The 27,964-nt window shown below is 41.4% G+C and overlaps 1 protein-coding gene across 1 annotated transcript; it reads left to right on the forward strand.

Moving 5' to 3' along the window:
• The first annotated feature begins 4,678 nt into the window (after nucleotides 1-4,678).
• Nucleotides 4,679-26,510, forward strand: Fam98b (family with sequence similarity 98 member B). Its single transcript, XM_059261123.1, has 8 exons — nucleotides 4,679-4,810; nucleotides 10,820-10,965; nucleotides 12,032-12,166; nucleotides 13,179-13,357; nucleotides 16,238-16,318; nucleotides 17,196-17,312; nucleotides 22,567-22,734; nucleotides 25,563-26,510. Exons 1-8 carry the CDS (start codon nucleotides 4,740-4,742, stop codon nucleotides 25,962-25,964), a joined length of 1,299 nt encoding a protein of 432 aa, XP_059117106.1. The 5' UTR covers nucleotides 4,679-4,739; the 3' UTR covers nucleotides 25,965-26,510.
• The last annotated feature ends 1,454 nt before the right edge of the window (nucleotides 26,511-27,964 follow it).

The following is a 27,964-nucleotide window of genomic DNA, read 5'->3' on the forward strand; positions in this document are numbered from 1 at the left end:
TTCCTCTTCATTTCTTCCTTTCTGCCTCTTTCCACAGCACATGAACCATTCCACTTCTCTTTCCCATTTCTCCACCACATATTTGCTTCTTATAATGAGGCTCATGGATGTCTTCCTCAGGCCATGGCCTTGAGGACCCTGGCTGGCCTGTGGCTAGCTAGTCCCCATCTGAGCAGAACTGCATGGGAGTAGAGGCGTGGATGTCTTCTATTAATAATTCTTTATATATTCTGGATACAGGCCTTTTAAAAAATTAGTCTTTGGTTTGCTTTTCATTTTGTTTTCTTTTTCTTTTCTTTTTTTTTTTTTTTGGTTTTTCAATACAGGGTCTCTCTGTGTAGCCTTGGCTGTTCTGGAACTCATTCTGTAAATCATGATGGCCTTCAGTTTACAGAGATCCACCTGCTTCTGTCTCTCAAGTGCTGGAATTAAAGGCATGCACAACCAAAGTCCAGCTCATTTTCTTAATAGTCTGAAGAGCAAAAATAAATTTTGATAAAGCACAGCTTATCTGTGTTTGCTTTCCTGAATTGTGCATTTAGTGATATATCTTGGGAATCTTTGCCTAATTTAAGATCTCTAAGACTCTCCTTATGTTTTTTTACAAGGTTTTGATTTTTGGCTACATTTAGGTCTCTGAGTCACTTTAAATTTAGATTTGATATATGATCAAACTATAGATTTCTGGATAGTTTAACTGGAGGGATAAATCTTAAGAGAATATTGTGGCAGAGACAATTCAGTGTCTTCTCAATTATGTATTATTCTTCCTAAGCACACAGGAAGAGTGTATCTCTCAGTTTCCTTACACATAGGTAAATATGATTGAGTCTCAATCTACACTAGCAGTTCTCAACCTGTGGGTCTCAACACCTTTGGGGTTGAATGACCCTTTCACAGGGGTTACATATCAGATATCATACATATTTGATATTTACACAATGATTCATAGCAGTAGCAAAATGACAGTTATGAAGTAGCAATGAAATAGTTTTATGGTTGGGGGTTACCACAACATGAGGAACTATGTTAAGGGGTTGCAGTATTAAGAAGGTTGAGAACCAGCCGGGCGATGGTGGCGCACGCCTTTAATCCCAGCACTCGGGAGGCAGAGCCAGGCGGATCTCTGTAAGTTCGAGGCCAGCCTGGTCTACTGAGTGAGATCCAGGAAAGGCGCAAAGCTACACAGAGAAACCTTGTCTCGTAAAAACCAAAAAAAAAAAAAAAAAAAAAAGAAGGTTGAGAACCACTGGTCTATACAATATTGGGAGAGATAATGTGCCATCTTCTAAATTTCACCATGCAACTCTTTGCATAATTATGCACACTCCTCATATATCTTTTTAGGCTGATCTCAGCTGCCACATATCCAAAATAGCAGAACCACAAAAGGATTTCAAATCTTGTACTAGCACACAAAACACCGTTATTTTAGTATTTACTGCTGCATAATAAATTACCCCAAACTTGAGTGATTCAAATAACAATATTCATTATCTCTTTGATTATGAGTTGCCTGGGCTTAGCTAATTGGTTCTTGCTTTGGACCTTGCACAATTACTGGCATTTGTGGACTAGGACTATAGTTGATCATCTGATGGCTCAGCTGGAGATACTCAAGATGATGGCTATGTCCTGGGATCTTATCTGGGTTCACCAAGCAGTATGTTGACACTTGGTCTCTACACATGGCCCCAGAATCTCAGCCTTGTGGTTGGGTTTCTAGAGGAGGCATCCCATTCCTGGTAGCCTGTTTTATATATATGTATATATAACAAAATGTATGTGTATATATATGTATATATATATATATATGCATATGGACAACTATTTAAAGACCATACCTCATAGGTTCAACATCATTTCTATCATATTCTATCGACCAATGTGGTCACAGGACCTGGGTTGAAGAGGACAATAAATATAGCTCTTGATGGGACAGTGGCAAAATCCCATTGCTGAATAGCGTATGTCATGAGTCTCTTCAGAGATACAGTATTTCATGTCATCTCATCAGAACACTCCCTTGGGTTGTTGCTTGTGCTCTGAACTTTTTTAAACATTTTGATGTTAAGTGTGAAACAAACATTTATGATCGTTACAGGTTTCTCTCCTCTTCACTTAAAAAAATAATAATGAAATCTCCCTGCTTATCTCTCCCCACCATACTTATTGTCCTACCAATTATGTTTTCTGGCTTAATGTTGTTACCCAGCTATCTTACATCGTAGTTTAACATTTTATTTTCCATTTTGCTTCCTCTTTAACAGATCCTTTGCATTGTCCTGCCTCTTCTCTCAGTTGTTTGTTGTGTTTGATGATTGTTTACTGAATATCTTAAAGATGATGCTGTACAGCCTTGATTCATTACCATAAATTATTTATTTTATAGTGATGGATGCTGTAGTTCTTTAACTCTGTTTGTTAATTTTCCTCCCAACACTCTCTACATTTTAAATTTCACATGGCATTACTATTGCTGTTTTAAACAGCCAATATTTATCTCACTTTTCTCTTCCTAGGAGTACTTTTCATCAGTTTTTACACTCTTGTGTTTTCATCTGTCATTATTTTCTTTTCACTCAAAGTACCCCGAGATTCCTCTTGACATGAATCTGCTGAAAATAATTCATGCTAAATTTGCTTCTTAGAAGATGTCTTTTTGTGTTTTTCTTTCTTCTTTCTTTCTTTTCTTTTCTTTTCTTTTTTTTTTTTTTGTTGCTGTTCATTTGTTTTGTGAGACAGTGTCCTACTTTGTAGCTCTGGCTAGCCTGGACCAACCTAGCCTTGAACTCACAAAGATATGTGGAGATATGCCTGCCTCGCCCTCTAGGGTATGAGGATTAAGGCATGTGGTGGTCTTGCTTTTCTTTTCTTTTCTTTTTTTTTTGACAGGATTTCTCTGTGTAGCTTTGGTGCCTGTCCTGGAGCTTGCTCTGTAGACCAGGCTGGTCTCGAACTCACAGAGATCCACCTGGCTCTGCCTCCTGAGTGCTGGGATTAAAAGTCTGTGCCACCACTGCCCAGTCTTTGCTTTTCTTTCTTTTTTTTTCTACTCATTCCACATACCACCCACAGATCTCACCTCCTCCCTCCTCCCATTCCCCAGCCCTCTCTTCCAAACCACCCCACATCCCCACATCCCCCAAATCAAGGTCTCCCAAGGGGAGTCCGCAGAGCTTGGCACACTGAGCCTAGGCAGGTCCAAGACCCTTCCCACTGCACCAATGCTGAGCAAGGCATCACACCGCAGGCACAAGATTCCCAGAAGCCTGCCCATGTACCAGCGACAGATCCCAATCCCCCTGCCTGGGTGCCTCCAAAAAAGTTTGAGCCAAACAACCATCTTCTGTATCCAGAGGGCCTATTCCAGTCCCATGGGGCCTCCATAGCCACCAGTCCACAGTTCATGGGCTTCCACTAGTGTGGCCAGTCATCTCTGCACGTCCTCCCATCGTAATCTCCACGTCCCCCGCCTGCAGAATCTCTCGTCTCTCTCATCAGTTGGATTCCCGGAACTCAGCCTGGTACCTGGCCGTGGATCTCTGCATCTGCCTCCATCAGTCACTGGACAAAGGCTCTATGATGACAGCTAGGTTATTTGATAGACCAGTCACCAGAGTAGACAAGTCCAGGTACCCTCTGGACCACTGCCAGCAGTCCAAGGTGGGGTCATCCTTGTGGATTCCTGAGAGCCTCCCCAGCACCTTGCCTCTTCCTACTCCCATGATGTCCTCATCTATGATGGTATCTCCCTAACAGGGACTCTAGGAGGGACACATGGATGACCCAGCGAAGGAGAAGTGGATGAGATCTACATGAGCAGACTGGGTGTGTGTGTGAGGGGGGTGGCAGAGGGCAAGGAATGGGGGATGAGAACATAGGGAAATGGAAGGGTCGAGCTGGAACAGGGACAGAGTGGGAGGGCAGGGAGGGAGATAACATGTTAGGTGCTTTTATTTCTTAAGGACGTTTCTACTGAATCTGGATTTGTAGCTACTATTTGTATTTTGTTACTTATACATCCATAAATGATCAGTAATACAACACAAAATCAGAGTACATACTTGAGGTGATTCTACAGTTAGATAAAAACAACAGATCATCTTACATTTGTAATGAAATAATACTCTTGATTTCTTATTAACGCCAGAGCACTGCTGCATAGATTGGCTCAATGGGCTTATTTACACACATGCTGTTACTTTCTACTGGAGATAATTATAGTTTCTTTTCAGAATTTTTTTTGTAAGAAAAAGTGAGATGTATGTGTATAGGGGGGGCATTGGAAAGTTGACTCATTGGTTAAGAATGCTCTTCTAGAGGATGTGATCTGACGCCCTCTGCTGGCCTCCAGGGCACCAGCACACACATGGCACCCATACACACCATACATAAAAATTAAAACTCTAAGGAGGGGGAGTGTTCAACAACTAGGGTTGAATCATGATACTAAAAAGATTGACTTTGACACGTGGATAAGACCTAACACAAAGATGCCCTTTTATTATGAACATATGCTTATTTTTCATTATTATTATTATTATTATTATTATTATTTTAAATGTCTATTGTTACAAACATCCTTTTTAGGTTGCACCAAGCACGCATTGTTTCCAGGCCTGGGACCCACGTGCTCCTCCACGGTCATCATGGCTACCTGCCCCGGAACCTTGGCGTGATGACGCTGGTTTCCGGCGGGATTTTTAGAGGGACGAACAGTTTGGGGCCAAGCGACCATGAGAGGGCCGGAGCTCGGGCCCGAAACTAGCATGGAGGGGGACGTCCTGGACACCCTGGAGGCCCTGGGGTGAGTGTTCTCGCGGACCCCGCTTCCCAGCGGGGGGGATGTACGCCGGCCCTGCGCGTGGCCGCTGCGGCTCGGGCGCGCGCCTCCCCGGCCCGGCCGTGCGGGGCCGTGCACAGGCCTCTGCGCTCCAGCTAACCGGGACCCAGTGAGCCGGCGGGACGAGCGGCCGCGGCTCGGGCAGGCCGGGCTGGCGCGGGCCTGGGTCCCGCTGCCCTGCCCATCACCTTCACCCCGCAGCCGGCTGTCCCCCGGCCTCCGGGGCCTTCGGTGTGGACGTAGAACTCGCGCGCGCCGCGCCGCACCGCACCGCACCGCAGTCGCCTCTGGACCGTTGTTGTCTCACGCCACTCACTCTTTGGCTTCCTCGGGGCTCAGGAGGACTCACTCCAGCTTCTTAGATGGGGGACGGTCTTTAGTTGAGTGAGAGCCCCAACATTTGAACCTTCCCTCTCCCTAATGCGTGTTTGTGTGGCAGGCAGGGAGATAGGGCAGTTCTCAGCCTGCTGTTAGCTGTTGCAGTTTATCATTCTGAGCGCTAGATGCTATGAGGGAGGATCCCAGGCGTGGCGGTGGTGAGAGGATCTGCACACGCAGTGTTACTCTCTCCCATCCTGGTTTTCTTCACAGCCCTGCTCTTTTTCCACGTTTTGTCTTGTGAACTTTACCGAGCTCCCGGAAAACAGGTGTTGTGTCAGCCTTCTTCACTGATGGATTCCTGGCAACATACTAGAGTGGGGTCTGTCACAGGGAAGTGTGACCGATTGGGTAAATGAATGAAGCAGAAGTTCAAAGGAGGGTGCATACATGTAAGCAAAGGGCCAAACGGTTGAGGGTTGATAACAAACCTCTGACCCCACGTTGGCGCCGTCTACACAATCGTTTGCCTCCTTGCACGCAGCTTCTTTTTATGGTAACTGTTCCTAAAAGAAGCTTGCAACCTGCCCCGTGGTGTGCTTTTGTTCCCTCAAACTTCATTGTCCTAGCAAGTGTCCCTTTTTGGTTTTCCGAGACAGGGTTTCTCTGTGTGGTTTTGGTGCCGGTTCTGGATCTTGCGCTGTAGACCAGGCTGGCCTCGAACTCACAGAGATCCTCTTGACTCTGCCTCCCGATTAAAGGCGTGTGCCACCACCGCCCGGTTCACAACTGTCACTTTTATTGCACTCTGATAATGCATACTTTGCTGTTACCCAGCAGAATAGAACCTTGCATTTACATGATCTTGAGTAAAATGTTTGTTAAATGAAATAACAACCAGGGAATTCCAGGGCCATTTGTACTTCTGTGAAATTCTCTTACCTAGCCTGGGGATGTAATTATATACTAAGTTAAAGTAGCTGGAAGTGTTTAGGCTCCAGTTTGACTCCCAGGTCTGACATTTGAAAATTTTGGGATCTTGTAAGGCGTTTATGAAATGGGAAGACATTGGTTTTTATCCTCCTTTGATTCCTTCAACTTACTGTTCCTACTATAGGGTTTAAGAAAGTGAAATTTGTTGTAATGTTGGCATTTGCTGAGGAACATTAGTTTACATTCAATATGAGAAGTAAAAGAGCTTGCACACTTTAGAACTGTTGGGTTTTTTTGGAATGGCCAAGGACAAGATTTTGAAGTTTGAAAACTCCCTCTATGATGGTGAAATGTGGAAAATGTTACTGATTATATATGTTGTAATTGATCACTGTCTTTTCAGATCTCCATGAAGATTGTGAATAATGTATTTGCTATTGTGTTGAAACCATTTAGTTTATCAGTGAAAGTGCTTTAGGTTGCCATGTACGCTAAGGATTGAATGGACTGACTTAAATAGGAAAACTGTGAAGGCCAATGCAGAGATGCAGCGGTTACAAAAGAAAACCAGTTAGGAATCAGTTTCCTCTTCCATGAAATGAGTATCCTCAAGCAGATGATTTCATGCTTCTTTAGTTATAGTGGTCTATGATTTTATGAACAGCCCAGTTCAGCTAGTTGGACTGGTTGTACATGGCAACCATGCACATAGCTGATGAAAAGGTTCTGGTCTGGTGTACACTACCGACTCCCCGAGTCATCGTTTTCAGAGGTATAGTGTAATGTTGCAGATGTTACAGAGCTTCACAGTCGAGGGTGAGGGCCACAGTTTAGTTCAAACATTTACAGAGCATGGCTTGTCTTGGACACTGTTCTGAGGAGTCAGTGGTGAGCAAAACAGACTGGTGCCTGGCTTTATGGAGCTCACAGTTAAGTGCAAAGACACACGTGGTTGTCCGTTTATACACTATAATAATAAGTACTTCAGAGGAGAGAGCTGGCTGATGTAACAGGAGGCTTATGGGGTTTGTTTTTCTCCCCAAAGTCAGTGTTTTGGTGATTTGATCAGTTTTTATTGAATCTCTTAATTGGGATTTCAGTGAAAAATGACTTATAACCACCGATATATAACTTAGATAATCGCTTTATTGTAGAAATGAGTGTAAGTGGGAAAATGAATGTTTACTCTTAAGTCTCAGTGAGAGGCTTTGTAAGGCCTGGAGTGGCATGTAGAGGAGCAGCCTTTAGCTGGTGCAGTGTCCCAGCCCCAGCTCTGCCTGGTCCTGGCTGCATCATCTGAGTTAGGCTGCTTGTTTTATTTAGTTACAGATGTGGACAGAGGTCAAGAGTTTATGGAGAGTGTTTGGGGTCACATCTGGGCTTAAATCTGAAAGCCATCTCTTATCTGTTGGTATTATAGAATTAGACTAATACAGACTTCAAAGCAGTGCTACAAAGATTAAGTGATTTATAAATATGCATGTCTAGGCCTGTGCCTGATTTGCTATTTAAATCTCATTAAGGCTTAACTTCTTTATCTGCAAAATATAGATTTGAAAATATTCTTCACGAAATACAACTCATTTTTTACTCAATAGGTAGTAAAATACAGAAGTTTGGCAACTTTGATGAGTTATGGAGGAATGGGTATTATTGATACCTTGATGATAAAACTGCAGTAGAGACAATTTATAATTTATTATCAGTAACTGTTGGATTTATATACCTACTTTATACAGCTATATACTCAAGGCTGCATAACAAGTTCTCTGTAGAAAAGGCTTACAAGAAGAAAAAACTTAAGAAGCCCTGAAGATTATGTCTGCAGAAATGTCTGAAGTAAGCCTGTGTGTGTGTAAGGGAGCTTCCAAACAGCATGTAGCAGCTACTTTTTATCCCAAAGAGAAAAAGAAGTATGTTGTGTGGTGGTATTTTACTTGTACTGAAATGTGATTTTAATTGTATGTTAATAAATAAAGTTGCCTGGGGGTCAGAGTTTTAGAGCCATAGCAAGTGCGTGGCGGTGGTGGCGCACGCCTTTAAGGACCTGGAGGGCGGTACATACAGGCAATGACAAGGCAGTCACATGTTTAGGTTTACAACCAATGAGAAGGCAGAACAGCTAGACTATAAAAAGGCATACACACATGAAGTAGGCCCCTTTTTCGGAGAGCTCTCTTGGCTGAAGCAGGATAGCTAAAGCAGGAAGGGTAAGGCTCTTAGTTCTGACCTCTTGGCTTTCTTCTCTGAATTGGCTCTGTGTTTCTTATTTAATAAGACAGTTGGTTACATCTACAATGTTGATTTTTATGTTAAAAATAGTTGCAAGACAGCCCCAAATATTAATAAATATGTTTAACTATGGGGTGGGAGTTGAGTAGAGGAGATAAGATTCAGATGGCAAACTAGGATTGTGGGGGCACACACCTATAGTTCCAGCACTCAGGAGGCAGAAGTAGGAGCATTGAGAGTTGATCATCCTGGACTTCAGTGAGTTCAAGGCCAGTCTGACCTATATATACACTGAGGCCCTGTTTAAAAACAGACAAAAACACGCTAAGCTAGATTTGTGTGGATGTACCTCATTTTGTAAGGTAGACTTTAAACTATATGTTCTATATAATTATACAGGAAAATTATAAATAAAAGTGAAATGAAAACAAAAAGAAATTCCTAAAAATTTAAAAGCAAAACAGAACTGTGGTTATCAAACTGTTGATTAGATGAATTGTCTGGGAATGAACTCATTGTATTTTGAATTAAAGATAACCCCCTAATATAGAAATATCTGACTGGATTGTCAGGAAAGTAAGGAACATAAGACTGATTGGCCATGTGAGTGTGCTTCTACTAGCCAGAGAGAGCAATTTAAATCTCAGAGTGAAAACTGGGTAGTTTCCACTACGTTGAGTGTGCTATAATACTTGTGCATGTATGATGCTGAAGAAAACCTTAGTTGCAGAAAGAGTAAGTATAGAAAATTGATATCTAATACATTTGAAGTAATATATAAGGCATTTTGAAAATTTAGTGTCTTGGCTAATACAACTTGTGGAAATATTTTAAATGATAACTATGAAATAAATAGTATAGGTTAAGATCTCATAGGTCCTTTTAGCTTTATTTTATACACTGGAAATTTGCGTTTATGCTTTTTTTCACTATAGTTCTTACTATTGAGACATACAAGGCTATTAAGACTGTTTGGTATTGTGTCATTTATAATATTTTAAATTGCTAAAAAAATGTCAAAGGGCCAAATACTAGTTACATAGAGTAAGACTAATCAGTAAATTGTCAGCTGTTCCACTCTGCCCTGAAAGCAGCTGCGATCACAAATCAGTGTAGTAAATGTCTATATTCTGATAAAGTAATGTATGAAAACAGGCAGCAGGGCTGGCAGAGAGGACTAGAGGCTCCCCTCCCCCCAGAGAAAGTAAGAGATTAAAAAAAAAAGAACTTAAAAGTAAACAAGACAAATTAAGAGTTCTTTTTGCCCTTCCCTTTCCTCCCTCCAGCAACTCTCATATCCCACAACCCTCAAATTGATAGCCTCTTTTCTTTATTGTTGTTAGACATATATCTCTCTCAATTTACACACTAATGTATAAATACATCCTGCTGAGTCCATTTTTGTTTGTATATAGTTTCAGGGCTGACCACTTTGTATTGGATAACCAGTCAGAGTGTTCATCCCTGGGAGAGGCCAGTTCTCTCAGTAGTCTCTCGTAGACTGCAGTTCTTAGTCTAGGGTGGGGCCCATGAGATTTTTTCTCCCTTCTGCAAGCATGTCTGCTGGTATCTTCTGTTCAGGTCTTATTTATGCAGCCATTTCTAAGAGAAGCAGAGTTCCCTGTATCCTGGCTCTCATACTCCGTGTGCGCTCTCTTCCTTGATGCTCCTGAGCCATAGATACAGGAGTTCTGCTGCAGATGCACCTAGTCGGGCCGGGCTCCTCACAATCCAGTGCTCTCTGCATGTGTCCAGTTGTGGTTTTCTGTGCTGATCTCCATTTGCTGTAGAGAGAAGCTCCATCTATCTGTGGGAATAAGGGTAAGATTTAGAAGGTAGTTAAGGAATTATGCTGGTCTAACAAAGTGATACAGGTTCTCTTCTAAGACTGTGACCCGACAGGCCCCAACTGGCTAGGTTTTGAGTAGCAGGCATGCTTTTCTTCCTATTGAGCAGGCCTTAAGTTCACTTAGATGGCTGGCTGTTGGTTACTGTAAACATGAGTTTGTAGCTTATGGATATCTTGTCATGGTGGTCACTATTGTGGTTCACAGGTGTCGCAGCAGGGTAGGACTATTGATTGCTTCCCTCCCTTGGCAGCTTGTATGGTACTTTCTGGTTCCATGGGAGCTAGATTGTAGGAAGGAGGCTTTGGCTTAGATTCAGTTCAAATAATCCAAGTTCTATGTCTTCAGTGTGTCTTCAGCAGTAGGGGCTTACTTTCAACCTCTGAGAGGCATCCAAAGGCAATAGCAACAGCCTATATTGTTTAGGGAGTCATCTGGCCTACCCTGGGACTATGGATCTGAACATAGGGTTCTCAGTGGAAGAAATAAAAATGGTGAGGACATAACCCCCAAAATGTTCATCATCCCTAGCAATTAGGGAAATGCAAATTAAAACAACTTTGAAACTTCATCACACTCGTTGGAATGGCTAATATCAAAACAACTTTTCTTCGTTTTTAAACTTTTGTTTCTTCCTTTCCAGGTATAAGGGTCCCCTGTTAGAAGAGCAGGCACTCTCCAAGGCAGCAGAGGGTGGACTGTCTTCACCTGAGTTTTCGGAGCTCTGCGTTTGGTTAGGCTCACAAATAAAGTCCTTATGCAGCCTGGAAGAAAGCATCACTTCAGCTGGTACTGCCGCCCGGTCTACCCTGCCCGGTCTACCCCTCCCTCTTCTAGGAAAGCACCTTTGATAGTGCAGAAATCGTAGCTTTATCAGTAGTGCCACCACTACATGAGGGAAAATCATTGACGTGATGAACCTCAGTACTGGCTGTTAAAGTCTGGTTTCATTTGTATAGTAATCCAAAGTTGGTTCTTAAATTTGCTCCATAACTGTAAGCCATCACAGCCTATCTGGAAAAGGTGGTGTGAATTGGCTATTTTAAAAACTGGAGCTTTTCACTGTGACTCGTTTTGAATTTTTAGAAATATGTATACTCTTCAATTTAAATATTACTCTCAAGTCTTTGTCTTAGGACATAGATTCACATGGAAATATTGTGATTATAAACCTCTTAGTACCTTATACTGTTCTTTCAATTCATCATCATCTGGTTACTGGGGTCTTCCTGCATCTGGTAGAATTTCAGATAGTGTGATAAAATGAGAAATGAGTAATTATTGGGTATTCATTGAGGAAAAAAGTAGCCTTTTTTCCAAAGCTATTTTTTTTTGAGTAATTGCTTTTTTTTAATCATACATGACAGAATTCATTTGAAACAAAATAAAATAATCTACATTTAAAGCATGATACAGGTTCCTCATAATTATATTAAAGATGGCAGTGAAGCTAAATTTCATGATTACATTCATTATCTGAGTATAGAGAAGCAGTAGAATTGGACAGTTGCCCTGGAACCAGTTAATAACTGTTGCTCTGATAATGCTTTTGAATATTCTGGTTGCTAACACTCAAAGTGTCTGGCTTATCTGATTTCCTGGAGACTCCATTTGAAGAGACTTATGAAAGATTTAAATGTAGAAATATCCTATGAGCATGCCCTTCATGTTCTTAAACTTAGATGTCACTTTCTGTGTGTATACATTGTGTGCTTGCTTTCACCCAAGCCTTGCAGTTCTAAAGATGAAAGTGAAAATATATAGATTGAATGTAAAATGGAAATAACTGTGATGAATTTTACAGTGGTGGATTATGTGGTAAACGCTCAATGAATCCGTATGACTTCTTTTAAAGGGAGGGATGACCTAGAGAGCTTCCAGCTTGAGATAAGTGGATTTTTAAAAGAGATGGCCTGTCCGTACTCGGTCCTCGTATCAGGAGATATTAAAGAGCGCCTCACGAAGAAGGATGACTGCTTGAAACTTCTCTGTAAGTTGTCTTCCCTGGGACATTTCAGCGCATGTGTTCAACGTACCTTTGTTATTCCCAGATCAGAAGCTGTACTCTTTGATCATTGAGACATCAGATAGCTTACACACTGAAAAGGCCTTTGTGTTGGACGAAAAGGATTGTACCGTCTCAGACGTTCTCACACAAACTCTACTAGCCCACATTAACACTCACAGTGTGGTCAGGAAATCCCTGTGTTTGTGCTTTCTACTGTATTTTTAGCAAGTTTTCCTTTGCCTGACTCATCTCTGTTTATGATGAAATGGTTAACTTCATCGTCTCTGAAGTCTTAATTTTTTTTTTTTTTTTAAGATTTACTTATTTATTATGTATGCAGTGTTCTGCCTGCATGTGTTCCTGCATGCCAGAAGAGGGCACCAAATATCATTATAGATGGTTGTGAGTCACCATGTGGTGTATGGGAATTGAACTCAGGACCTCTGGAAGAGCAGTCAGTGCTCTTCTGAGCCATCTCTCCAGCCCAGTCTTACTTAATTTTTTAAATTCTTTGGGAAATTAAGCTGTTGTGAAGATCTTTACATCTTCTCTGTAGTGATGGGCACTGGTTGACAGTTTAGAAACATTTCTTGATCACCTCTACTCTTAAACCAGGAACTGCCCTAGGCACTAGGATACATCACAGAGAATCAGATAAAATGTAGTTTATGCCTATAGGTTCTTGAGTGAGGCTTGTTTTTGTCAGGAAGGTTTGGAGTATATATCGGTTTGTATTCCTACAGCTGCTCTAAGGGTCCCCCTTGGAATGTGTATTTTGTTGAACTTTGTGCTATTTTGAGAATTCAGTGAACAGTGGCTATTTGTCATTCAAGTTTGAGGTGTTCTTTAGCTGCTGTTCTCATTGGTTCTTTGTAAGTTAGTCTTTATTTTGATATTGTTAATACTTGTTTATGTAAATTAGTTCAGATCTTTTTTTTTCAAGAAATTCTCATGTATGTATTAATGTTATTTTTCTGATTTTTTTTTGTTACAGTGTTTTTAAGTACAGAACTTCAAGCTTTACAGATATTACAGAAGAAGAAACATAAAAATTCTCAGTTAGATAAAAACAGTGAAATTTGCCAGGAAGTTCAAGCTGTGTGTGATGCCCTTGGAGTCCCCAAGTCAAACACTTCTGACATTCCACTCCTACTGAGCCAGGTGGAATCAAAGGTATTTTATATATGTATGTGTATATGTATATATACACACACACACACACACACATATATATATACATATATACACATATATATTTTATCAAAAAATCAACTAAATGCTAACATGTCAATGCTGTATTCCAGTTGTGATTATAGATGATCCATTTCAAGAGAAACTTGTCTTACTAGAGGTTTATATTGGTGGTAGAGCCTTTGGCCTATCATACAGAAGGTCCTGGATTCCCTCCCCAGCACCAAAACAAAAATACTCCCCCCAAAGTTTTATGTGTAAGCTAAGTTTTTTATTCATATTTAATATACATATAATTTAATTTATAATATTCAAGAATCATATCTTGATGAATGAGTCCTAAGGGTTTGCCAAAGTTTTCCATGATAAAAATCACTTTTCAGATTCAAAGATTGCTTTCCTAGCTATGGTTGTAATACATTATAATGAAAGAAGTGGCTATTTTGCAAGGTGAAGGACACTTACCTCGCCACACCCCACGGGATGTTCACACTCTGCTTTCTTTGGCAGTGAGCAAGCATCCTTTCTTGATTGTTTAGTAAGTGTATATTGTTGTGTGGCAAATGAATAAATAAGTGCATTGAGAGGGCAGTTAAAAGCAACTATGATCTTGTACCCCCTGCATCTTTCCTTACCATTTTTCCTTACCATGCCATCTGGGCTGTCTACCTAAAACACCTTCCCTGCCATTCAGTTCCTCTCAGAAGTGAAAATGTCTGTGTTTTATTTTTGCTACATATGATGTTCCTACAGGATACTCTGTTATGATTGTAAAAGATACTTTTTACTTTCTAACTTAAGCTGTTCACTAATGTGACAGCAAATCCATGTCATTTACTGTTCCGAATATTTACATGTTATGATAATGGGTGTTTTTATTGCTTGCAACCTCCACAGGAGGAAACTGAGGTACTGTTTTGCAGTATGGTAGATCTGATGTTTGAGTGTAACAGATCTTTCTCTTTGTCCTGCCAGCTAGCTCCCAAATAATAACACAGAGACTTATTATTAATTATGAAAGCTCAGCTGTAGCTTAGGTTTGTTTTGAGCTAGCTCTTTTAACTTAAATTAACCCATTTCCAGTCATCTGTGTTTTGTCGTGTACCGCCCATCCTGCTTCTTCCATGTCTCCTGGCATCTCTTGTGCACCTAGATTAATCTCTACTTCCTCTCTCTCTGCCCGGAAGTCCTCCTATACCTCCTGCCTAGCTATTGGCTGTTCAGCTCTTTATTAAACCAATCACACAGCATATCTTCACACAGTGTACTAATATCCCACAATATTTGAGTGTAGGCAGTCAGCTCTCAGAGCTGCTACTCTTGGCTCAGTCTATAACAAGTTTTTTACATCTAATTGCATTTTAGAAATCTAAGAAATTATAAATGTATGTACATTTAGCCAGGCAGTGGTGGCACACGCCTTTAATCCCCATACTTGGGAGGCAGAGGCAGGCAGATCTCTGTGAGTTCGAGGCTAGCCTGGTCTACAAAGCTAGTTTTAGGATAGGCTCCAAAGCTACACAGAGAAACCCTGTCTTGGAAAAACCAAAAACAAAACAATAAAAAAATGTATGTACATTTAGTGTCCTCTTGAGTGAGAGATGATAGCTGACCCCTAGTTGTTAAGATATGTAAAGTAACCCTGTAGGTAGTTTCGGTGTTTGGGAAGCTTACAGAAACAGCATGTTTTAAGAAAATAAATGAACTTAGAAATGATGCCACATCCTGTGCACTAACTGTGTGGTAGAAGTAGACGCTCTGAAGACGAGAAGGTTTATGATTTGGGGCAGTGCTGCACAGACTCCTTCTGAACTAGTGTTTAAGTATAACTATAAGATCCAATCTGCATTTCAAAATCTACTCATATTAAATGTACGTTAGTCTATTTTCTATGTTGTATAGCCATTATTACAATTATTGCCTAACTTAAGAGCATTCTTAACACCAAAACCCCTGTTCCTGTTTAGAGTCATTTCTTATTACCATCCCAGTTTTTAAGGTGCTTGTGAATTTTTTTGTTTGAATTTGTTTTATATTCATTTACTTTGTTTTCCCTGCATGCATGTATGTGCACCATGTGCATGCCTGTTGGATCTGTGGAATTGGGGTTACAGATGATTGTGAGCCACCATATGGTTGCCGATCATCAAGCCCAGGTCCTCTGAAAGAGCAGTGAGTGCTCTTAATCATTGAGCTGTCTCTTCAGCCTGATTTTGAATTCTGAAAGAAATATTACTGCTTATTTGCTGTGGTTATTGTATAATAAGACACCAAACCACTCTCTAGTTAGGAGGGCAAGCCTAACTTAGAATTTACTCTGCAGTCAATTTTTTCAGGCTAAATTACTAGTATTGGAATGATCTGTGATGATACTAAAGCAAAAGTGATTGTCTAATATCCTGTTTTCAAAATAAAAAAGATATCCTAACTCAGTGGCTTTGTAAAAGTAATTAGAATGTCTGTGTCAGGACTGACATAAGAGAGCTTGTCTCCTGTTGTCTTGTGGAACAGTGAAATCAGAATAAGTACAAATTATGGTATTTATCAAGGAGAAAAATTGACGAACTTGTTAGATGTCACTGTTTCTCACTTGAGAGTTTAGCAAGAAGTAAAGAGTGCCGTCTTGAGAGGAAATCCCACAGTGATTGTGTATTTGAATGGATGTAACTGGCATTTTTTGTGTATGGGGGATTTGCACTGCCATGACCCTCTTTCCTGCTGGGCGAAGATGTGCCTTAGTGGTTTCACTTTAGCATGTTTATTATTTACTGTTCAAAACAGCACATCAAATAAGAATAAGATGATTTTAAATTATATATGTATGTATTTTTTTTAAAAATAATCTTTCGTATTTACTTTTAGGTGAAGGATATTCTCTCTAAAGTCCAGAAAAACCATGTGGGAAAACCACTGCTAAAGGTTGATTTAAGTTCAGAACAGGCAGTAAGTGTTCCTTTTACTAATTCTATAAATAAATTAAAGCATGACTGTACTGTTTCGTTTTTAACATTTGTTACTGTAAGGAACTACTCGAGGTAGGCTACTGTTGGGAAGAGGCCTAGCTCCCAGCTTTAAAGAGACAAGTTAAACTGCAAGGTGCCAGCTCTGACAAGGGCCGCTTTGGCTGTACTTCCTGGTGGGTGGCAAGGCTGGTGTGTGTGCACAAAGAAGATGCCAGATGAAAAGTCATGGGGTTGGCGTCCCTAAGTCCTTTTCAGGGTCGTCCCTACAGTGGGCCTAAACTTCTCCCAGGGCCCCATTTCACACAGGCTCTCTGTACTCTTTCCTGTCCCTCTGCCACCTGCAGACCAGACCACCAACACAGGAACCTTTGAGGGGACGACCAACATCCAGTCCTTTGTGCTGGTTTCCTTCTGTGAATGGACATTTAGTATTCTAGAGAATTAGACAGATATTCTAGAGTAATCTATCATAACACTTTAATCGAGTTAGTGATTTAAAATATCTACCTATCCAAGAGTATTTATAGTGGCCAATATGTTAGCAGAGCTGGGATTTGAAAGGGGAGTTTGTGAGGCCAGCAAGACGGCAGTTATTGGTATATTATTTCCTTCATGTGCACTGCTTAGCAAATTGATGTTTTACTTAAATAAATGTACCTAATGAAAGATAAGCTCTCTTAATAGCTTCTGAACACTATAAATGCTTTATAATTGTTATTTAAATATTTTCCATAGTCTCATAGGATCATAAAATGATCATTAAGTATAGTATTATTTAAAGTACAGTAATTTTCAAATTTCTTCTCTGAGCAAGATCAAAGAACCTGATCTTGTGGTTTCATCCTCAAATTCTCTAGGAAAAACTGGAAAGAATTAATGATGCTCTTTCCTGTGAATATGAATGCCGCCGGCGGATGTTAATGAAACGATTGGATGTGACCGTGCAGTCCTTTGGGTGGTCTGATAGAGCGAAGGTGAGGCTGCTTTCCCGCTGGTGTCCTGTAGGTGGTAGTGTTGGGCAGCTCCTGCTGCTCTCTGCTCTTAGTACCTAGGCCACTTGGATGCTTTCATTCTCTTCTGGGCCACGTGTTCAGCTGACCACTCCTCTTACATGTAATGATTATAGTCTCCTCCAGGTTCATGTTTGCTGAGGACAGTTTTCTCCTGACTTTCATCTTTGATTTTAACTCGCACAGTTTGATTTATTTTAGTACAAAATGAGTATTTCTGTGAGCTGACTGAGGTAGAGGTAGTGAGTAACTAATGAAGGAAACAGTATAGAAATAGGTTTAGGTAGTACTAATGCTGGAATAGGTTTCTTGAGTTTCTTAGGCTAGCTTATTGTGGCATGTCTTCTCATTGAAAGGAGTTGTGGGGTGGAGCCATTCCCAACTAGAGGCTTTCCAGATAGCTTGGTGCCTTTCCTCTTTCCCTAGTGCCAGTGTGGGGGTCTCTGCTCCTCCCTCATCATAGTGTAATGATAGTGTAATGAAAGTGAATACTTTCCAAACAGTAAATGGGGCAATTGCAGGACTGTCCTTCCTTCAAGGACTGCTGTCCCATGTATGACAATCATTGATTGCCCTGTTCTGTGATGTCCCATGTATGACAATCATTGATTGCCCTGTTCTGTGATGTCCCATGTATGACAATCATTGATTGCCCTGTTCTGTGATGTTCCATGTATGACAATCATTGATTGCCCTGTGCGTCTAGCAGTTTTTAGTTGATACCCTTCAGAGGGTGAATCTGCTGTCAGTTATTCAACTTTGACCGATATTACATTGCTATTATTATTTGGTGCAGTTGAGCAGTTCCTCCTGTGTTATATTACTTGGTGTCACATACCACTATGGTTTGATGTCCCTCAAGGTTCATATTCTAGAAGCTGGTTCCCACCACGGTGGTCAGTGGAGTCTAGTGGAAGACAGGCCATCTGCCCTCCTGAGTGCTCTGTCCTGGCCTTGAGGTTTGGCCTTACAGGAGGGAATTAGTGCTTGTTTAGAGTGCAGCTGTCATGGACCGACCCCTCTGTAACAGTCTTTTTTCTTTCCGTGTCTTCTCTCTAGTCATTATTCTCCTCTGGTCTTTGTTGTTCCTTGCCTTCTGCAGGGCTTGGGATTGGCTGCTGTGTGCTTTTCAGGAGGCTGGAGATGCACCGTTAGGTTGCTGATTTGATACCTTTCAGATTTCTTACTGCGAGAGGACTGCCTTAGAGCCCCAGGGGTTCTGAGAAGTTGTGGTCTCATTGTCACTTGTCACTAGGAATTCTAAATCTCCCTGTATTTCTTAGATGATCCACTGCGACTCAAAAATGTATTGTTTTGTCTCCAAATATTTTTGTGGTTTCTCTTGTTGATTTCTAATTTTATTCCACTGTGTTCTAATAGGACATAAAGGATTATCTCTCTCTTGCTTTTTTCTGTTTTCTTTTGTATTTGTTGAGACTTGGATTTGTGTCCTATGATAGGTTTGATTTTGGAAAAGGTTCTATCTACTGCTGAAAAAAAATATTCCTTGTCTGTTAGGTGGAATATTCTGTATGTATCTGTACGTCTAGTTGATCCATACTGAATTTTAGATCTGAATGTCTTTACTTGCTTTCCATTTGGAAGCTCTATCTACATACAAGAGTGGAATATCGAAGCCCCCCCCCCCCCATTATTGTGTCAGGACTTATGTGGCCTTTTATGCCTTTTGGTGTTTGTTTGTATGAAATTAGGGCCTCCAATATATTCATTGCATAAATATTTACAATTATTGTATCTTCTTGAAAAATTGTTCACTTTATTAATATGTAATGTCTTTTTTTATGTCTTCTAATTCGTCTTGGTTTGTTTTGTGGACTATTTGTTTACACTGTAAAGATGTGTGTCTGCCTAAGGCACCTTCTGATTGGTTTAATAAAGAGCTAAATGGCGAATAGCTAGGCAGGAGAGGATAGGTGGGACTTCCAGGGAGAGAGAGGACTCTGAGAAGAAGAGAGGTGGGGACGGCAGTGAGGCTGTGAAGAAGTTGGACATATGGCACAGAGCAGAGGTGACCAAGCCACGTGGCAGAATGTAGATTAACAGAGACGGGTTAAGTTCTAAGAGCTAGTTGGAAAAAGCCTAAGCTTAGGCCAAGTTTTCATAATTAATAGTCCCTGTGTCATTATTTGTAGGCTGGTGGTCCCACTACAGGTTCGAAGTTTACTTTATCTGATATAAGGATAACTATGCCTGCTTATTTACAGTTTCCATTTGCTTGGTAATTTGTTTTCTATTTTCATATATTTGCTGGCTAAGTGTCAGTTGGAGATAATATAGAGTTGTTTCTTCTTTTTGAATCCAGTCTGTTAGTCTGAATCTTTTTAGTGGTGAATTGAGGCCATTTACATTTTAGGTTATTATAGACAGGGACTTACTATTTCCTATACATATTCTTGGTGTAAGCTCTGGGGTAAGCTCTGGAACCACAGAAGTATTGGCTTTCAGCTCTAGTGAGCACTGCAGAACTTAAAACCTCACAACCACACTGACCTTAGAGACCACTGGAGCCAAAGCTCAAACCCTGCCTGGGTCTCTGAGGCTGCTGCAGCTGGAAATGTGGTCCCATGGTGCTCCTAGATCCCTCTGGAGCATCTTTCCCAGGTACTCTCTGGACCCACTGGAGCAGAAGGCCTGTACCTGTGATATTTTCTGATCCCTTGGAAGTTAGAAGTCTGGGTGCACAGTACTCTCTGGATCCTCAGGAGCAAGGAGCTCTGTCTTTTTGAAGATTGTATTAAATTTACCATATGATGCTACAATTTGCTTAACTCTAATTTTATACCTTTCCCTATATTATTTAACATCAGCAATTTTTATAACTTTCATAATTTACTGTAAATTTCAATGTATTATGGTGGATTCCTAAAATGGTATTTACTACATGAAAGGTTATTAGTTTTAATACTTGAAGCTTCTGTATATGGGTTGTCATGTCTTACTTTATCTTCTGGAGGTATCACCAACTTTCTTGCTAACTTGATAGATAAAAAGATTAACTTACTGATTTGCTTCTTCTTATCAGGAAAATTGTTTTCCATAGGCCCATTAGTCATTTGAATTTCCTGTTTTCTGTTTGTGCCTTGATGCTGTTTCCTGTGTCTTCCTGGGTTCCTTTTGATTGAACTTTTTTGTTAAGGAAGTTCACATATCACTTTAAGAATATTTCCTCAATTGTCTGATGATTCTATTTTAAACCCTTTGATGTATAATATATGGAAACTTTAACCTGTACAATGTGATAAGTTTTAAAATTGAAGATAAAACTTAGACAGCTCTGCTCTCTGGGAAGTCTTTGGTGAATGTGTGCCTCAGCACTGACGTCATCACTGATTTTCTGCTGAGTGTCTATCATCTCATGTCACACCATGGAAAAGAATCTTTCCTTTTTGCTCAGTAATCTGTGATGCTTCTCAGATTATTTTTACATTCATTTATTTATGAGACTCTAAATATCCATTTTCTGTCTTGCTTCATCGATTTTTTTTCCTTCCAAGTTTCAGTTAATCAGAGAGGTAAGGCAGCGGATGTCCTGTGTGTTGTGGCCAGGGTGCTTTTCCTGCATTAGTGTGTGGTACAGCTGGGATTTCTCACTGTGTCTTAGAGACTTCAGTTCCCTCCCTCCCTCCCTTTCTCCCTCCCTCCCTCCTTCCCTCCCTCTCTCCCTCCTTCCTTCCCTCTCTCCCTCCCTCCCTCTCTCATGGATTCATCCATCCCTCTTATTTCTGTAACTTAAGAAAGCTGCAGATGGGGGTGATAAAACAAACAATTCTGGAAGGGTGTTTTGAGGATTAATAACTCCTAAGTTGAAAGCAGTGTAGTGCATTTAATAAGTGTAAATGTTAGCTTTAAAAATGATAAATTCAGCTGGGTGTGGTAGCTCACACCTTTAATCCTGGTACTCAGGAGGCAGAGGCAGGTGGATCTTTGTGAGTTTGAGGCCAGCCTGATCTATAGAGCAAGTTCCAGGAGAGCCAGGGCTACACAGAGAAACCCTGCTTGAAAAAAAAAAATAAAAACAAAGAAACAAAAAGATAAATTCATATTACATATTATTAGTATATGGTAGGACTCTTCTTTAAAAATATTTAAGTCATTCTTCCATACTTAAGTTCTGGATTAACGTTACATTTTTATTTTTTTATATTCTTGTCTTTCTTAAAACCATCCCCAATAGGCTACAGTTGCTCTGAATGTGTAAGCTAAACTGAAGGAAACTGACAACAGCCTGTAGCTAGAGTTTTCCTGCCTTGCCCACAGTCAGGACAAATCTCTGTCACTCGCCAGTCCCACAGCTGCTCAGACCCAACCAAGTAAACACAGAGACTTATATTGCTTAAACTATTTGGCCTAATGGCTCAGGCTTCTAGCTATCTAGTTCTTACATCTTAAATTAATCCATTTCTATAAATCTATACCTTGCCACATGGCTCGTGGCTTACCGGCGTCTTCACATGCTGTTTGTCATGGCGGCGGCTGGCAGTGTCTCTGACTCAGCCTTCCACTTCCCAGAATTCTTCTCCTCCTTGTCCCACCTATACTTCCTCCTGCCTGACTACTGGCCAATCAGTGTTTTATTTACTAACCAATCAGAGCAACACATTTGCCATATAGAACATCCCACAGCACTTCTCCTTTTCTTTTCTTTTTTTTTTTTTTTCCAAAAGGAAGGTTTTAACCTTAACAAAGTAAAATTACATATAATTTGGGAATTTGGGCGTAGCTTCTCTTACTACTTCCTGCTGGAGGGGGGCACTGTATCTTATGGGGACACAAAGAAAATTTTAGGATTATGGAATAGTCCATGAGGCTGTATTGTCTGAGCCAGTTGCCTTCAAACCATTCTGGATGTTGGATCATCTGGGCCATGGTGTCATCGGAGACCTTTCAGAGACAGCCAGCATCCCCATCCAGACATTTGATAGTCCTCACCATTTCTTCAAGTTTGGCTTTTGTTTCTGCAAGATTTATTGCCTGTTGGTATTGGGTTAACATGAATTGTATTATTTTGTTCTATTTATCTGTATTATTTCTTTCTATTTATTTGACTACATACATTGCATCAGGTATTGGATGCTTTCTCTCTTCTCTATTTCCCTGCTTGTATATTGTAAATTTTCTTCTTTCTAAAGATTGTGATCACTACTGCTTTTCATTTGGATTCACTTCTGCTAATTTCCCCCTTCTCACCATCACTTAGGCAAAAACAGATAACATAGCAAGAATTTACCAGCCCAAGCGGTATGCTTTGTCGCCCAAGACAACAGTCACGTTGGCACATCTGCTTGCTGCCCGGGAAGATCTGTCTAAGATCATTAGGACAAGCAGTGGCATCAGCCGGGAGAAGACCGTGTGTGCCATTAATAAGGTCAGTTTTTCTTTCAGCTTGGTGGAGAATGTTACAACTTTCTGCTTTGCTATTTTTGCAGGTTTTAGTCCATTTTTTTGTTCGTGCCCTGATGGATGAGAAAAGAGTGGCAGAGGGCTTACATCCATCTACATTTAATTATCACTTGTGTGCGCCTTTCAGTTTTTGTAGTCATGAAGTAAATCAAAGCTTTCTGAATCAGAGGAGTTGAGGAGTGCTTTTCCCAGTAGCCTTATCAAGTGTTTGCTCTGTCTGTTTGATTTATTAGCATCTGTTTCAACCCTTATGACAGTGGTCTGCATGAAGTTCAGGGTGTCTGTGATTTTGATTGTGTAATGGTGGAGCTGTCACTGTCAGCTTGAGTCGAAAGTTTTCTGTATCTAGAGCGTCCACAGGCAATTATGTGACTAAAGAAAGAAAAAAATCAAAAGCACTGATGCAGGTAGTTGATTTGAGGCAGGATTCCTGGCCAGAGGCCTTAGGTTTCCCCTTCTCCTCCCCTCCTGCATGCTAGGTAAGTGCTCTACCAAACCCACATTGCTGTCCCTCAGAATGGTTGTTTAAAGTCCGTCTTTTCTGAGATTTCACTCATAGCTTGGTCGTTTGAGGGAGAGCTTGGGAGCTGTTTGGGGGCAGCATCTCTATGTATTTAGCCGAAGTTTTATGAGAATAATAGCTAAGAAAGGGTGTTAGTGGTGGTGGTGGCGGTGGTGGTAGTATGTGTGTGTGTGTACGTGTGATTTGGTAATTAGGACTTTATTGCTGAGAGTTAAAGATTCTTATATGTGGAAATTTGTTGCAGAGTGAGAATGTATTATTATTATTATTATTATTACTAGTAGTAATAGTAGTAGTAGTAGTAGTAGTAGCAGTAGTACTAGTGTTACTGTGTAACCCTGGCTGACCTGGAACTCACTATGCAGACCAGGCTGACCTTGTACTCATGGAGACTGGCCTGCTTCTGGCTCCCACGTACTGGGATGAAAAGCATATGCCATCATATTTAGGACATAACTTCTATGCATTCAAATAATTTTTTAAATTTATGGTTAATTATATCAACCCCCTTACCTTTCCTCCCCCCAGTCCCTCCCATTCAACACCCCCTCTCACACACACCCCTTCATTGCTTAGACCCTTGCGCCTCGTCTCTCTCTCAAATTTCTGGCCTCTTTTTCTGTGTGTTTCTTTAGAAGTGACATTGCAATCTACCTGATTCTTTGGCTGCTTTGCTTGAGGGGTGAATATTTTTGCCTTGTCTCCTTGAAACTGTTGGAGTCCCCTGGGCTGAGCCAGGGCTGTGGCGGAGGTTGACACCCTCCATAGTTACCTGTGATTTTTCACCCTGGCATGAGTGTGCAGTGTAGCTTATATCTGTAGAAGGGTGGAAACTATCCTTCCAAGTGTTGCCAAAAGCATGGCTAAGGAGATTGGTGTTTGTGTGCATCCTCTCTCTAAGGGTTTGCTCGTCCTCATTCAAAACACTTGGAAAGAAATGCTTGGGTTTTTAATGACATTTAATAAAGATTTAAATTGTAATTTTTAAAAAATATAGATTTAAAAAATATATTTATTTATTTCGAATAGCCACATAATGATCTTAGGATGAGACCAGTGTTAAAACACAGAATTTGTTTTGTGTATACCTTATACACATACTTTCGAGGTAATTTTGTGCCATATTTTTTTGTGTGCCTGTGCTTCTACTTTGTAAACATTTCATGCCTTGGATTTAGAGTTAGATTGTCTATGCTGTAATATTATAGTAAGTCCATTACTGATCTTAAGTTTCTCCAGAGAAAGGAGTAGATCAGAAGAATCCTCTCTCTGTCACTTGTTATGTGACAAACTTTGTCTGGGGACACTCTCCCCAGATTTGGAGCCCGGGCAGATCAAAATATGGATACCATCAATGTCCAGCCAGTGAGTTTTATTGGGGTTACTTATAGGAGCAGAAATACCTCAGCCAGCTGTATCACCACAGCCCACCCTTGCATGGTGACAGCTCACAAAAGATGGGACCTGGAGCACACTGCACAGCCTGCAGGCCGCTCAACAGGTAGTGGGCGTGGTTTGAGTCCCTTCCAGCACTTCAGCTGGTCTTCATTTCTTCACGCAGTGTTGCTGGTCTCAGCTTCTCCCGGGCAGCGGGGCTTCTCTCTCAGAATGCTCTGTGTAGCTCCGCTGCTCTGAGAGAGAGGCTCAGCATTCTGTTCTGTTTACATAGTGAATCTGGTCAGTTTTAGGGACTTCCTGAACTATTTTGAGTTGCTTACTTCCTGTATTAGTGAGCTTCCTGCAGGATGGAATGCTTTCCTTTGGGAGGAAACTACCACAAAACTGCTGTAACTTGGGATTGCTGTTACATTCAAAGGGAGCTGTGTGTTAGGTACTCTTTACACACTGATGGACTAAAGTGCATTGAGGAGTGCAGACTTCCGGCTGACCCATTGCCAGATCAACCCTTGTGGAAGTCGACTAACAGAGGTTATATAGTTTTATCTGTGAAACATTTTACTAAAATAGTTCTTAATGTGACAGATACCATGTTTGCCATAAATTTTGCTAAACAAATTTAAATGAGAGAAAAGTAACAAGACTTCAACTGTAGGGAATACTGCTTTAGTTTGTTTAAAAATAATACTGTACTCCTAGGAATTTGTTAAACATCGCACATATTTTCAGTATTAATTCATTCCATGTTCAACTGTTTTATGTTCAAAGATTTGGCTTTATTTAGAAATAATAACTTTAATATCATCTAAATCATTTATGTAAATTTTAACTTTGAAAAATAGAAACTTAATGAAAGCTCTTTTTTTACACAGGTGCTTATGGGAAGGGTACCTGACAGGGGAGGACGGCCGAATGAAATTGAACCACCGCCCCCTGAAATGCCCCCTTGGCAGAAGAGACAAGAAGGCGGAGGGAGGGGTGGTTGGGGAGGTGGAGGTGGAGGTGGTGGCAGAGGAGGTGGTGGGGGTGGAAGAGGTGGATGGGGTGGTGGAGGAGGATGGGGCGGGGGTGGAGGTGGGGGAGGGGGAGGAGGGTGGGGAGGAGGTGGTGGGGGAGGGGGTGGTAGAGGAGGTTTCCAAGGCAGGGGAGATTATGGTGGCAGGGGAGATTATGGTGGAAGAGGGGGCTATGGTGGGAGAGGGGGCTATGGTGGGAGAGGTTATGGAGATCCATATGGAGGGGGAGGTGGTGGTGGTGGGTATAGAAGATACTAAAAACTGCAGGATTAGAGGGCACTGCTTCTTACTAGATACAATGTAGAGATAGTGTTCCGAGGAGCATACTTGAACGTCACCCTGAGGGAGACCATGGTAGTGTCTCTAAGGATGGCATTCTTGAATACAGAAGGCCATTTTATACTACCAGGTGATCCTGCAACATGTTTTCCATATTCTGTGTACTCAAGCATGCTGTGTCTTTTTAAAAAGTAAAAAAATGAGAAAAAAAAAACCCAAAAACTATTTTTAAAAATGTAAATATTTATTACCAGCAACTTGGAAAATGGAATGTATTTTATTGTCATGATTGAATTTAGACTGTAAACTGGTATTTTGTTCAAGATTGAGACACACTAATGACTCCAGCTGTAACAGAAAGGAATCTAGACTCTTGTTTGTACTTCTGTGGATCTGTCCTATAGTGTTAATTCTATTTTACAAAACAGAGAAAGTCTCTAATATTTGTGCTTAGTAGGCAGTTGTTATTTTTTAATAGGATGAAATTCCTTTGGTTAGATTTTTATTAAATTTCTGTTAACTGAAGCCAAAGTCTTCTTTATTTCACTATGTATGCGTGGCCTGTCTTCCAGTTGGATATGAAACCCTTGTGATGGACTGAATAGCTAAGTTGAAGGTTGTGAGAACCGAAGATGGTGGGTACCCACAATGAGAGTGTTTTCTGGACACAGGGCGGTTACACATACGGATCCATAGCAGCTGTGACAGCGTGCACAAGCCTTACTTATGCAAGAGCAGGCCAGACAGAGTCCCAGCGTGGAGTGGGGAGGGGCTCACGAAGGCCCACCCCCTAGCTGAGGAGCTGTTGGCAGTTGATTACTGCTAGAGAGGGCGAGCCAGCTTCCTTCAGGGATGTGGGATGTGAGAGGCTGCCCATGTTCTAGTAGATGACAAACCCATGCACCTGGAGGCAGCACCGTGTGGACTCAAAGAACAAGAACAAAAACAGGAGCACATGAGTTTGAGAAGGAAAAGTGTGTGGTGGGGGCAGGAGAGGATTGTAGGGGCCATGGATTTAATCAAAACACAATATGCATGTGTAAAATTCTCAATAAAAGAAAAAAAGATCAAAATTACTTTAAAGGAACAAAGATACATACTGAGTTTACTTGATGCTGTGAAAAATATCTTGTTCCTACTAAGTAGCCTTGCTTTAGACACCAAGTCAGGCTGTGTCACGGGGCTCAGGGTGTCATCTCTAGCTTCAGTATATCAGCGGTTGTGTTAAGGTATCCTTTGGGAGATTCCAGCTTAGGGGTAGATATATGTGATTTGTTAACTGGAGCAGTCAAAGGCTTGGCAACCAGGACTTGTGACTTCACATTCTCAGGGCCAGCTCACCCACACCCCCATGTAATCAGGGTCAGCTCTACTGTGCTGCCCAGGCGAAGTATAGGCGAAGTCTCCTGAGTGCTGCAGCCGGTAAAGGGCACGACCTCAGGGCCAGCTTCCCACCTGTCACAGGTGCCAAGGGGGAAAGCAGAGCATCTCTACCTTGCCCATGCCACCTTATGAGATGAGGGCCAGGGCCAGATCTCCCATGTTTACATTCTTGGGGCCAGCCCACTGGCACTCCTATCAACAGGATCAGCTCTATTGTGCTGCCCAGGTAGGTGCAGGGCCTGTTCTCCCAATTGCTGCAGCTGGTGAGGCCTGGGACAAGTCCACTGCTTGTCACAGGTTTCAAGGTGGGGAGGGCATCTTTCCCTCATCCATACTACCACATGGCAGATGAAGTTGGTAGGGCCAGCTCTCACACCCTCAGGGCAATCTCACCCTCCCCTCACTCCTCGCCAGCAGAGTCAGCTCTCCTGTTCTGCCCAGGCTAGGTGCAGGACCCACTCTCCCAAGTGCTGCACTTGGTGAGGGGCAGGGCCAGTTCTCCCTAGTGTTGCAGCCTGTGAGGGGCTGGGCCAATTCTGCAGCCCTCTCATCCTTCAGTGGTAATAGGAGCCATGGACATTAACACAGACTGGCTG

The sequence above is a fragment of the Peromyscus eremicus genome, chromosome 4 (genome assembly GCF_949786415.1).
Source record: "Peromyscus eremicus chromosome 4, PerEre_H2_v1, whole genome shotgun sequence".
In the NCBI taxonomy this organism is placed as follows: Eukaryota; Metazoa; Chordata; class Mammalia; order Rodentia; family Cricetidae; genus Peromyscus; species Peromyscus eremicus.